This window comes from Saimiri boliviensis, chromosome 4 (assembly GCF_048565385.1).
Source record: "Saimiri boliviensis isolate mSaiBol1 chromosome 4, mSaiBol1.pri, whole genome shotgun sequence".
Taxonomy (NCBI): Eukaryota; Metazoa; Chordata; class Mammalia; order Primates; family Cebidae; genus Saimiri; species Saimiri boliviensis.
In genome coordinates, this window is record NC_133452.1 from 141,618,599 (window position 1) to 141,631,663 (window position 13,065).

The following is a 13,065-nucleotide window of genomic DNA, read 5'->3' on the forward strand; positions in this document are numbered from 1 at the left end:
AGTTATAGGAAAACTCCTGGGGCCTTCCCTACCTGTGCAGCCAGGGATTAGAGAAACCCCAAATGCTTCCTTATTCTTACGGTTCCCTCCTTTGTTTCCCAACCAACTCCCAGAAATACTTCATTTGACTGCTTAGAAAAACTGCCACTCGTTTACAATCAGCTATTATTTATGCCTAACAGCCGTGTAATACAAAAATAACAATAGGCAACATTTTAATGGGGAGGGGCTACTTTTGTTAAATTTACTTTTTGATGCCACCACATTTTGTTGCTAGTGTTAATGAAACGCCTCCAATGGCTGGCTACTAAGGTAGCTGTAGCACTGCCAGTGTATCTATTCTGTGTCTCTTTTTGATTAGAAGGAACATTTCTTACTTCCACAACCTGATGTTTGCTGGAACCATCAGTTTTACCATTAGGCACCACAAGCACAGTACTCATTAGTTTTCTAGACCTAAAATGTTTGAGGTCAGGGTTGGGGCATGGGGGCATCGGGGTAGTGATGACTCCAAAATAAGAAAATTGCAATAGGAAAATGAATGTTTATGTAAATGTCTACAGAATATATCAAATCAATTAGTCAAATACAACTCGACTATTATATCATAACATATTAAGGTCTTTTAGGCTGACTGCTGGTTTCAATGGAGCCGTGTTAACCTCTGTGACTTGCACGGACACTCAGTGTGGGTTCCTGGAAAATATAAAGTAACTGGAAGACCATGAAAAGAGGAAGAGGCCAGGCATGGTGGCTCACATCTGTAATGCTAGCACTTTGAGAGGCCGGGGTGGGTGGATCACCTGAGGTCAGGAGTTCAAGACCAGCCTGGCCATCATGGTGAAATCCCATCTTAAAAAATAAAATAAAATAAAAAAGAGAAAGAAATGATCAACCCCTAAGGCACCTACTTAACTTTGAGACATTCTCTATTGTTCCTTATTCCTGCCCTAATTGATAAGGCTGTTGGACTTTGTAACCAACCTTGGTCAACCTCGTGACTTCACACCCTACGACTCCCTCCCCATGCCATTTCAGGGCACACCCCACGCCCAGGAGCCTCTCTATGTTCAGTTACCTAAAGGTCTCTGAACCCAGTCCTTTTGGGTTAGGTTTTTATGGAGGCTTCGTTATGTAGGCCTGATTGATTAAATCATTAGCCACTAGTGATCAACTTAACCTTCAGGCCCTCTCCTCTCCAGGGAGGGAGCTGAAAGTCCCAACCCTCCAATCATGCCTTGGCGTTTCCAGTGACCAGCCCCATCCGGAAGCTACGTAGGTGCCGCCAGCCACCAGCTGACTCATTAGCAAAAGACATAACTTTGATGATTTTAAGGATTTTAGGAATTGTATGCCAAAAAACGAGGTTGAACATAGATTTCACAATATCACACTGACCTTGGAGAAATGCAGCTGAAAACAGCATAGGCTGAGACCATCACGGTGGGGAAAGCCCAGGCTAAGGATGGGAAGAGAGTGAGGACAGAGGCTGAGCAGCTCTGGGCCTGAGTCAACAAACCAACCACTAAAAATGACCAGAGATTGGCCGGGTGTGGTGGCTCACCCTGTAATCCAAGCACTTTAGATGCCAAGGTGGGCGGATCACCTGAGGTCGGGAGTTCAAGACCAGCCTGACCAACATGGCGAAACCCCGTCTTTAAAAAAAAAAAAAGGGCCCGTGGACGCCGCCGAAGAAGCATCGTTAAAGTCTCTCTTCTCCCTGCGATCATGTCTAAGTCAGAGTCTCCTAAAGAGCCGGAGCAGCTGAGGAAGCTCTTCATTGGAGGGTTGAGCTTTGAAACAACCGATGAGAGCCTGAGGAGCCATTTTGAGCAATGGGGAACGCTCACAGACTGTGTGGTAATGAGAGATCCAAACACCAAGCGCTCCAGGGGCTTTGGGTTCGTCACGTATGCAACTGTGGAGGAGGTGGATGCAGCCATGAATGCAAGGCCACACAAAGTGGATGGAAGAGTTGTGGAACCAAAGAGAGCTGTCTCAAGAGAAGATTCTCAAAGACCAGGTGCCCACTTAACTGTGAAAAAAATATTCGTTGGTGGCATTAAAGAAGACACTGAAGAACATCACCTAAGAGATTATTTTGAACAGTATGGAAAAATCGAAGTGATTGAAATCATGACTGACAGAGGCAGTGGCAAGAAAAGGGGCTTTGCCTTTGTAACCTTTGATGACCATGACTCCGTGGATAAGATTGTCATTCAGAAATACCATACTGTGAATGGACACAACTGTGAAGTTAGGAAAGCTCTGTCAAAGCAAGAGATGGCTAGTGCTTCATCCAGCCAAAGAGGTCGAAGTGGTTCTGGAAACTTTGGTGGTGGTCGTGGAGGTGGTTTCGGTGGGAATGACAACTTTGGTCGTGGAGGAAACTTCAGTGGTCGTGGTGGCTTTGGTGGCAGCCGTGGTGGTGGTGGATATGGTGGCAGTGGGGATGGCTATAACGGATTTGGTAATGATGGAGGCAATTTTGGAGGTGGTGGAAGCTACAATGATTTTGGCAGTTACAACAATCAGTCTTCAAATTTTGGACCCATGAAGGGAGGAAACTTCAGAGGCAGAAGCTCTGGCCCCTATGGTGGTGGCGGCCAATACTTTGCCAAACCACGAAACCAAGGTGGCTATGGCGGTTCCAGTAGCAGCAGTAGCTATGGCAGTGGCAGAAGATTTTAATGAGGAAACAAAGCTTAGCAGGAGAGGAGAGCCAGAGAAGTGACAGGGAAGCTACAGGTTACAACAGATTTGTGAACTCAGCCAAGCACAGTGGTGGCAGGGCCTAGCTGTGCCAAAGAAGACATGATTTAGACAAATACTCATGTGTATGGGCAAAAAACTCGAGGACTGTATTTGTGACTAATTGTATAACAGGTTATTTTAGTTTCTGTTCTGTGGAAAGTGTAAAGCATTCCAACAAAGGGTTTTAATGTAGATTTTTTTCTTTTTCTTTATCTTTTTTTCTTTTCTTTTTTTTTTGCATCCATGCTGTTGATTGCTAAATGTAATAGTCTGATCGTGACGCTGAATAAATGTCTTTTTAAAAAAAAAAAAAAAAAAAAAACCAGAGATTAATGCTAGACTCAGAATCTGTGGCACAATCTCAGATCTGGCTGAAACGCCTTGATGGGGAAGCCCCACAAAGAAGCTGGGATGCATATGTCAGAGGTGGGTTAAAAGAAGGCCTCTGCCCTGCAGGGCTGAATCAGAAAAACCTAGGTTGCTGCTACTCTGAGGCCAGCCTCAGACAGAAATTTCCATTGTAGCTACCTGCAGTTGCAAATTTAGCTTACTGATCCAGAGGTAGTCCTCAGTGACATTGTAAGGGTGGTTACAACTCCTTTTAGTTCAATGAAAGGAAAATAAAAATCTCAGGGCCCCAGACTCATTAAGTCAAAGGGAAAAGTCTAGCTTGGGAACTGAGTCATGCAAAGACTGTCTTCCTTTTGTTCCTAAGTAGACAGCTACAATAGAAGGCCACAGACCTCCTCAGGGGGCCTACCGCACAATTTGCCCACGAGGAAATTCCTTGCAGGTCCCTAGATCTTTAGCCTAAAACAGTTCTGTTGAATTTCATCCTAGCAATGTAAATTCACAGCTTATCTTCACCGGTGGAAGACAAAGACAGTACTAGACCCTCCCTCCACTCACTAGAGACAAATGCATGTTTGACTGTTTTCCGTACCCTGTGATTACTTAATCTAATGTAAAACCGCAGCTTCACTGAGACAAATGCATAATTGACTGGCCTTCTACCTCCTTCTTTCACATGTAAACTGTGCATTCAGTGAAAGCTGATCAGTCTCAAAAGCATGCAACTGCTCTCCTTTTATCTACCTTCTCCAATTTCTCTTTCCTCTTTTGCCCACTGCCACTCTTTACCCTTTAAATATTGAAGTCTCCAAACTCTTTTTGGAAAAAGCGCAGATCACAGATGTCCCCATGGTTTTTAACCCACCGAGTGTGTCTTCAACCTTGGCAAAATAAACCTCTAAAATGATTGAGACTCACCTTGATCATTTTCTTTGATTTAGAGTTCTTTTATGCCTCTCACTATCCTCCCACCATTTTGGACAAACAGGTTCCACTCCCTTAAATTCTGCACTCTAAGGACATAATTTTTTTTTTTTTTTAAGACAGTGCCCTGCTCTGTTATCCAGGAAGGAGTATGGTGGCATGATCATGGATTACTACAACTTTGAACTCCTGGGCTCAAGTAATCCTCCTGCCTCAGGCTCCCAAGTACCTGGGATTATAGATGCAAGCCACCATACCTGGCCCATATTTTCATTTTTAGTTGTTGTAGAGATGGGATCTCACTATGTTGCCCAGGCTGGTCTCAAACTCCTGAACTCAAGTGATCCTCCTGCCTCAGTCTCCCAAAGTGCTGAGATTACAGGTGTGAGCCACTGCACACAGCCTCAAGGAAATAATTTAATACCAATCAATTGAGGCCTTTTTCTGATGAAAAGCTCTTCCAAGAATGTTTGCATGGAGCCACAGGCGTTTCCTGGTTGTAAAGAACCTAAAAATTGTATATTTAAAAATCTAAAGATATTCCAAGATTCTCTTTGCAGAATCTCTGACAGGAAGTTATATAGCCTATCCTTCAACACCTCCCTTGACAAAGTGCTCCTATAGAACCAGTTACATGCACAGGTACGTGACAAGTAATTTACATGTGCATTTCATTTAATCCTCATAATAGCCTTCTGAAGTGGCTACCACGATCACCATTTTTTGAATAAAGAAGTTATGGCTCAGAGAGATTAAAATACTTGCACAAGGCTATACAACTAGAAAGCACAAAAATCACTTCATTTTGGAACAGGTTCATCTTGTTCCAGAGGCTATGCTGTTTCCACTCTGGGGTAGGCAGGACTCTAAGATGGCCCAAAACTTACCTGGCTCATGGTATATACCCTGTTGGCAAAAAGAGTCAAACTCTAAAATATTTGAAGTGGTTTCTTCTGAGCCAAATACGAGTGACTAATGGCCATGATACTGTCCTCAGGAGGTCTTGAGAACATGTACCCAAGGTGGTCAGGGTGCAGTTTGCTTTAATACGTTTTAGGAACACACAAGGCATCAATCAATACATACACCAAGGTGGTTCATGCCTGTAATGGCAGCACTTTAGGAGGCTGAGGCACCTGGATCACGAGGTCAGGAATTCAAGACCAGCTTGATCAACATGGTGAAACCCTGTCTCTACTAAAAATACAAAAAAATTAGCTGAGCATGGTGGCGTGCATCTATAATCCCAGCTAATCAGGAGACTGAGGCAGGACTTGCTTGATCCCAGGAGACAGAGGTTGCAGTGAACTGAGATCATACCACTACACTCTAGCCTGTGTGACAGAGTGAGACTCCATCTCAAAAGAAAAGAAAAGGAAAAAGAAAAGAAAAGAAGAAAATTAAAAAAAAAGAAAAGAAATACATTGGTTTGGTCTAGAAGGGAAGGACCACAGGAGGGAGGGAGGTTTCCAAGTCAGAGGTAGATTCAAAGATTTTCTGATTGGCAATTGGTTGAAAGAGTTATCAATAGAAAGAAATGTCTGGGTTATGATAACGGCTTGTGGAGACCAAGGCTTTATCATGTAGATGAAGTCTTCAGGTAGCATGCTTCAGAGAAGAGATTATAAATGTTTCCCATGAGACTTTAGTAGTCTGTTCTATCTGTAATTTCAAAAGGGAGGAGGGAATGCTGAGGCATGTCCAGTTCCCACTTCCCATCATGGCCTGAATGACTTTTTCAGGTTAACTTTGGAATGCCCTTGGCTGAGAGGAGAGTTCCATTCAGATGGTTGGGGGACCTTAGAATTTTATTTTTGTTTTACAACACTCATCTTTTCTCAGTTGTTCAATCAAGCATAAATCTAGGTACTGCTGTGACAGGATTTTGCGGATGCAGTTAAATTTCCAAGTCAGTTGACCTTAAGATAGAGAGATGATCTCATTGGTCTCCCCTAATCACATGAGACCTTTTTTTTTTTTTTTTTTTTTTGAGGTGGAGTTTCACTCTTGTTACCCAGGCTGGAGTGCAATGGCACGATCTCGGCTCACCGCAACCTCCGCCTCCTGGGTTCAGGCAATTCTCCTGCCTCAGCCTCCTGAGTAGCTGGGATTACAGGCACATGCCACCATGCCCAGCTAATTTTTTGTATTTTTAGTAGAGACAGGGTTTCACCATGTTGACCAGGATGGTCTCGATCTCCTGACCTCGTGATCCACCCGCCTCAGCCTCCCAAAGTGCTGGGATTACAGTCTTGAGCCACCGTGCCCGGCCACATGAGACCTTTTGAAGCAGAGGATTTCTCCACCCATTGAAAGAAGAGGATATTAGAGTTTGGAAGCAGTAGAGACTCTCTCTGGATGACCTTGAAGGATCAGCTCTCCTGCTATGGAGAAGGCCGTGTGGCAGGGAACAGAAGGCAGCCCCCAGGAGCAGGAATTAGCCTCTTGTCAAAGGCCAGCAAGCAAACAGGAAACTTCGCCAGGCATGGTGGCTCATGTCTGTAATCCCAGCACTTTAGGAGGCTGAGGCAGATGGATCACCTGAGTTTGGGAGTTCAAGACCAGCCTGACCAACATGGAGAAACCCCTGTCTCTACTAAAAATACAAAATTAGCCAGGCATGGTGGCACATGCCTGTAATCCCAGCTACTCAGGAGGCTGAACCCAGAAGGTAGAGGTTGAAGTGAGCCAAGATCACACCATTGCACTCCAGCTTGGGCAACAAGAGCAAAACTCCATCTCAAAAAAAAAAAAAAAAGGAAAGAAAACAGGCCCTTGGCCTGTGACCATGAGGACCGGAACCCTAGGCGAGCACGTGGGCAAGCATGGGAGAGGCCCCCACGCTTCTGATGACAGTGCAGTCCTTGGCCCTGCCAGACTCTCCACCAACAGAAACTGTAAGGTGATCGTGGGGTTTTAAGCTGCTGACTTTGTGATAACCTGTTGCAATAGCAAACTAGTACACGATTTCTTCTTTGATGAGTGACTTAGGGCAGGTGCTCCAAAGCACACCCTGAGGCGAGGATCTGAGTGGAAGTTGATGAGGGCAGTGTCTGTCCTGGGAAGCAGTGGAAGGGCTCTGGGGAACAGAGCCAGGAAAGGGAAGGAAGCCAAGCGGCTGCCTCAGAACAGGTTACTACTGCAGGCGGCAAGGGCTCAACCCAGGGTCATCGGTCAGAGACCAGGCAGAGCTTCACTCCAAGGGGAGCTGGGCGATTCGCCTCCAGTCTGTCAGTGAATGTCACCTCCTTCCAAAGGGGCTTACCTTGCTGCACAAATGAACCCTGGGGTGGGTCACAGTTTTTTTCAGTAAGAGGCCATCAGCAGGTCTGAGAAAAACAAGGGCCAAAGGCACATGGTGGGTCCAACAGTGTCTGCTACAAAGACATTTGATAGGAAAGTCCTTGTATCTACTGACAGTGGCCTTCAGCCATTGGTCCTGCTGTGTCCCCTTAGCTGACACATCTGTCTTCTGCCGCTGCCATTAGATTCCTGTCATTGTCATGCTGGAGCAGTGCTCTCCTCACTAGCTAAGCATTTTCAGTTCCTCTCTGGACCCACCATGAAGCAATATTTTAAATCCTTTGTAATCTAGAGAGGCACTGGATGCAGAACTGAATGCAAAGGCCAAAGATGCTCTCCTTCATTTAGTTGATCTTGTTTGAAAGCTGGTATGATGCAGGTCTGATTACATCACCGCTGAAGAGCCTCATCACACTGGTGACTCACAGGAAGCTATCCTGGTTCTTTGTGCAGCTGCTGAAAAACATGTCACTTTCCCTACCCCTCTCCTCTTAGTGTATGAATGCTATAGGCAAAGGCCGACGGCACGGACGTGTCATCTAGTGTACGGATGCTATAGGCAAAGGCCGAGGGAATGGGCGTGTCATGTAGTGTATTAATGCTATAGGCAAGGGCCTAGGTAAGGGCACATCTTCTGCTGGGAGAGCTTGGGCACCGTGAGCGCATGGTACTGCTGGCTGCCCTGGCTGGTCAGGGGCGCGAAGCCCGGCATGAAGAGTGCAGGCGCGGGAAGGGCACCATGTTCACCTCCAGCTTGCGCAGGTCTGTGTTCAGCTGGCCGGGGAAGCGCAGACAGGTGGTGACCCCGCTCATGGTGGCCGACACCAGGTGGTTGAGGTCCCCGTAGGTGGGGGTGGTCAGTTTCACGGTGCGGAAGCAGATGTCGTACAGGGCCTCATCATTGGAATAGGTTTTGTCTGTGTTTTCCACCAGCTGGTGGACGGAGAGGGTGGCGTTATAGGGCTCCACCACCGTGTCTGACACCTTGGGTGAGGGCATGACGCTGAAGGTGTTCATGATGTGGTCTGGGTACTCCTCCTGGATCTTGCTGATGAACAGGGTGCCCATCCCGGACTCCATGCCGCCCCCCAGAGAGTGGGTCAGCTGGAAGCCCTGGAGACAGTCACAGCTCTCTGACTCCTTCCTCACCACGTCCAGGACCGAGTCGACCAGCTCGGCTCCCTCTGTATAGCGGCCCTTGGCCCAGTTATTCCCGGCTCCACTCTGGCCTGCCAGAGGGAAAGTGACCATTAGACACTAAAACATAATGAATTTCAAAATCTGTCATTTTGGCTATGGAGGAGAAGGTAGGACTGGTCTTACACTGGCAGATTCTTCTCTTTTGAATACTCTACTATTACCTGAAGAAATATTTTTCATTCTATTACTGGGTATATATCCAAAGGATTATAAATCGTTCTACTATAAGGACACATGCACACGAATGTTCATTGCAGCACTGTTTACAATAGCAAAGACCTGGAACCAACCCAAATGCCCATCTATGATAGGGAACATGTGGCATTTATACACCATGGAATATTATGCAGCCATCAAAAACAATGAGTTCGTGTCCTTTGTAGGGACATGGATGAACCTGGAAACCATCATTCTCAGCAAACTGACACAAGAGCAGAAAATCAAACGCTGCATGTTCTCACTCATAGGCAGGTGTTGAACAGTGAGAACACATGGACACGGGGAGGGGAGCATCACACACTGGGGTCTGTTGGGGGGAATAGGGGAGGGGCAGTGGAGGGTGGGGAGTTGTGGAGAGATAGCATGGGGAGAAATGCCAGATATAGGTGAAGGGGAGGAAGGCAGCAAATCACACTGCCACGTGTGTACCTATGCAACAGTCTTACATGTTCTTCACATGTACCCCAAAACCTAAAATACAATTAAAAAAAACAACTCTGTCTAAAAAAAGTTTATTATAATTAAGCTTTATAATTATAATTTTATGATAAAATGTTTATTATAATTAAGCTATATAAGCATAATAAAATTAAAACAAAAACATAAACTTAATTATAATGAAATGTTTTAAAATTACAAAAAAAAAGAAATACTTTTTTCTTTTTCTTTTTCTTTTTTTTTTTTTTTTTTTTTTGAGATGGAGTTCTGCTCTGTCACTGAGGCTGGAGTGCAGTGGCACAATCTCGGCTCACTGCAACCTCCGCCTCCCAGGTTTAGGTGATTCTGCTGCCTCAACCACCATAGTAGCTGGGATTACGGGCACCTGCCACTACACCTAGCTAATTTTTTTTTTTTTTTTTGAGTTTAAATGCATTTTATTTTTAGAGAACCTACATGACATGTTTTTCTTAAAAACAATGCCTCCACTCCAAATAAATCACGATCAAAATAAATGAAGATCTCAAGATGACATCAGTCCCATTTGTCTTAAGTCCTGGTGTGTGGATGACAAGCAGAAGCCAGTTACGATGATAGGTGATAGATCCAAAGTAATTGCCAAATTTGTTAACATTTTTCCATTTCTAAACCATCCTTAAAGAAAATCATATATGGGGTCACACCATCTTCATGGTAGTCCAATAGAGCAACCATGCCATCTGGATTCATGTTTTCACCAATAAAGAACTGGTAGTTTTTGAAATTAGCAAGGATGTGCTTGATTTGTTCTGCAGCCCCTGTCATAAAAGGTTTTACTCTTTCTGGTCTCTGTTCTTCAAGTTTGCCTTTGATTGATTTCATGTAATCTTTGATATACTTCTTGTAGGCTTCTTTTGTGAAACTTGTTTCCTGCAGGTGATGGTTCATGACAATATCGACACCAGTGATTACTGTGCTTTCGGTACCTTCGCCCTCGGGGCCTTCAGCGGAGGCATTTCCACCAATGAGCGAGTCATCAATGTTACCTTCTGTCCTACTGACCATCTTCCCCTCCACCTCTAGGCACAGCCCGTCCGCGATCTCCCGGATCTTGTAGATGTCAGAGAACATCTCATCGTGGCTGATGAGATCCCGGTAGATAATCGTGATGGCGGCTGACGGGAGAGGACGGCGGCGCTAGCTTAGCAGGAGCCCGAAGCTCGGAGCGAGCGCTGTGCAGCCGGAGCGGCGCTAGGGGGGAGGGGGGAGCGGGCGGAAAAGCGCTAATTTTTATATCGTTAGTAGGCCAGGCTGGTCCCACACTTCTGATCTCAGGTGATCCGCCCATCTCGGCCTCCCGAAGTGCTGGGATTACAGGCCTGAGCTACCATACCTGGCCAGAAATAATTTTTTTTCTTTTCTTTTTTTTTTTTTTTTGAGACGGAGTTTCGCTCATGTTACCCAGGCTGGAGTGCAATGGCGCGATCTCGGCTCACCGCAACCTCCGCCTCCTGGGTTCAGGCAATTCTCCTGCCTCAGCCTCCTGAGTAGCTGGGATTACAGGCACGCACCACCATGCCCAGCTAATTTTTAGTATTTTTTTTTAGTGGAGACGGGGTTTCACCATGTTGACCAGGATGGTCTCGATCTCTTGACCTCGTGATCCACCCGCCTCGGCCTCCCAAAGTACTGGGATTACAGGCTTGAGCCACCGCGCCCGGCCCTCAGAAATAATTTTCTACATCAGTGACCCTCAGAAACATTGGGGATCTTAATAAAGTAAGAAGCAAGTTTAGCTCATCTGAGGCTATTGATTGAGGAAGAGGATAGAATTAGAAAACTTAATTGGTTTTGAAATACGTACATTTTATTTTATTTTATTTTATTTTATTTTTTGAGACAAAGTCTCGTTCTTTCCCCCAGACTGGCGTGATCTCAACTCACTGCAACCTCTGCCTCCCAGATTCAAACGATTCTCCTGCCTCAGCCTCCCGAGTAGCTGGGACTACAGGCGGGTGCCACCACGCCCAGCTAATTTTTTGTATTTTTAGTAGAGATGGAGTCTTACCGTGTTAGCCAGGATTATCTTGATCTCCTGGCCTCCTCTCTTGATCCACCCACCTTGGCCTCCCAAAGTGCTGGGATTACAAGCATGAGCCACCGTGCTGGCTGAAATACACACACTTTAAACAGGCATTCTCTTTATACTCCAGTACAATTAAACAGGCAAGGTGAAGGCAGTGTGACCAGGAGAGAAGGTGGCCTCAGCATCTGTCTAAGCTCCGGTCATAACCTGTGCTTTGGGCCCCTGGCTCTTTGAAGTCCTTTGAAGTTGCCTATAGCCTATGAAACCTGGCTTGAAGCTTTTCCTTGCTCTTTCTTCTTCCAGTCTGAGGCTGCTCTGTAATGGGAGGGCTGCAGCAGCCCTCTGCAGGCTGTTGTTGATCTCGGAGCCATGACCACCCGTGGACTGGGTGGAACTAGGCCAGGACTCAGGGCTGCCCGTGGGCACAGTGTCACCTTGGCACTGAACACTAAGAACTGTGCAGGGCTGTGAGGAAGAAGGTGTGGCATCTGGCCAGTTCCCAGTGATCGTGACACATACCGAACACGAAGTTGTCGGGCCTGAAGATCTGGCCGAAGGGTCCAGACCTGACGGAGTCCATGGTGCCAGGCTCCAGATCCACCAGGATGGCCCGAGGTACGTATTTGTTACCTGCGGGGAACAGGAACTGACTCAGACCTGTACGTGGGGAGGGACTCACAGCAGAGTTCATTAGAGACAACTCCAGCATCTGAGACAAAAGGAGAACAGGAGGTTCTCTGCTTTTAAGAAAAAGGAGGTCTTGAGTGTGCTTAGCCGTGGCAAACAGGCAGGAGTCTCAGGGCACCATTAAGTGTGTTTTTCCAGCAGCTGGCATTTGAAATGAATATGCAAGAAGCATGCCTTTGTCATGTGCATGTTCCTAGGACGTTTCATCTCCCACAGCATGGGAAGCAAGGATTCCTGTTAGGAAGAAGGAATCTTCTTGCTAACACATCCCGCTACTCACCAGCAGCCTCATTGTAGTACACGTTGATTCTCTCCAGCTGCAAATCACTGTCTCCATGGTAACTGCCTGTGGGGTTGATCCCATGCTCATCGCTGATGACCTCCTAAAACTGGAATGAAAAAAAAAACACACCATAGCCCAGCATCCTGAATGTCACTAAGGATGGCCTTGTCCTCCTCCCATGTCCTTGGAATAGGGGCTTTTGTGATCAGTTAGTAAGTGCTAGACAGAGAGCAAAGAGCTGCACCCCCTATTTCCTGCAGCAGCCGCTGCTGAGGGGCTTGAAAATCCGCAGAGCATCGGCCATATTAGGGCGATAGACTGAAAGGCTGGGAGGGGCCCTGGAGGAGGAGGGGGCACAGCAGATGTCCTTCTAGAGAGAGGCTCAGGAGGGTAAGAGGTAGGAAAGGGGTACAGGGAGGCTCTGTCACCCCAGGCAGGGCTGAATGCCATTGCATCAGGGATGATTGATGGGTCGTGGCAGGACTGAGAATAGGGGGACCCATACTGTGACTGCCTCCAGGAATCAAGCTCTCTTGGCACAGATCCCAGGTACCCCTGCAACAGCACAGATTTAAGCCACTGATCTACATGCTGGCACTGACCACAAGAGAGACTGGGTGGGGAAGGGCAGCAGGAGCCTTGGAGGGCATCTAGGCAGTAGTGGCAGGAGCTGGCCATCATGAGGGTGCTTGCTCCATTGTGAATTTGTGGCAAGGAGGGAGGAGGCAGGGAGGCTGGGTGGGCAACATGGTGGTTCTCAAAGAGACCATGCCCTTGTGCAGGCACCCGCCCCCACCCATGCAGCAAGCCGGCTGCTGCCTCCCACAGTTGGTAATTATAG

The 13,065-nt window shown here is 46.7% G+C and overlaps 2 protein-coding genes and 1 pseudogene across 2 annotated transcripts; 1 reads left to right on the forward strand and 2 right to left on the reverse strand.

The window, feature by feature from the left end:
* Nucleotides 1–1,680: 1,680 nt before the first annotated feature.
* LOC101046194 (heterogeneous nuclear ribonucleoprotein A1) lies at nucleotides 1,681–3,045 on the forward strand. The gene has a single exon (XM_010338087.3). It carries the CDS (start codon nucleotides 1,729–1,731, stop codon nucleotides 2,689–2,691), a length of 963 nt encoding a protein of 320 aa, XP_010336389.1. The 5' UTR covers nucleotides 1,681–1,728; the 3' UTR covers nucleotides 2,692–3,045.
* A 4,888-nt stretch (nucleotides 3,046–7,933) lies between these two features.
* On the reverse strand, nucleotides 7,934–12,451 carry LOC120361124 (tubulin beta-2A chain-like; annotated as a pseudogene).
* Nucleotides 9,757–10,443, reverse strand: LOC120361148 (translationally-controlled tumor protein-like). Its single transcript, XM_039462678.2, has one exon. It carries the CDS (start codon nucleotides 10,297–10,299, stop codon nucleotides 9,817–9,819), a length of 483 nt encoding a protein of 160 aa, XP_039318612.1. The 5' UTR covers nucleotides 10,300–10,443; the 3' UTR covers nucleotides 9,757–9,816.
* Nucleotides 12,452–13,065: the final 614 nt, after the last annotated feature.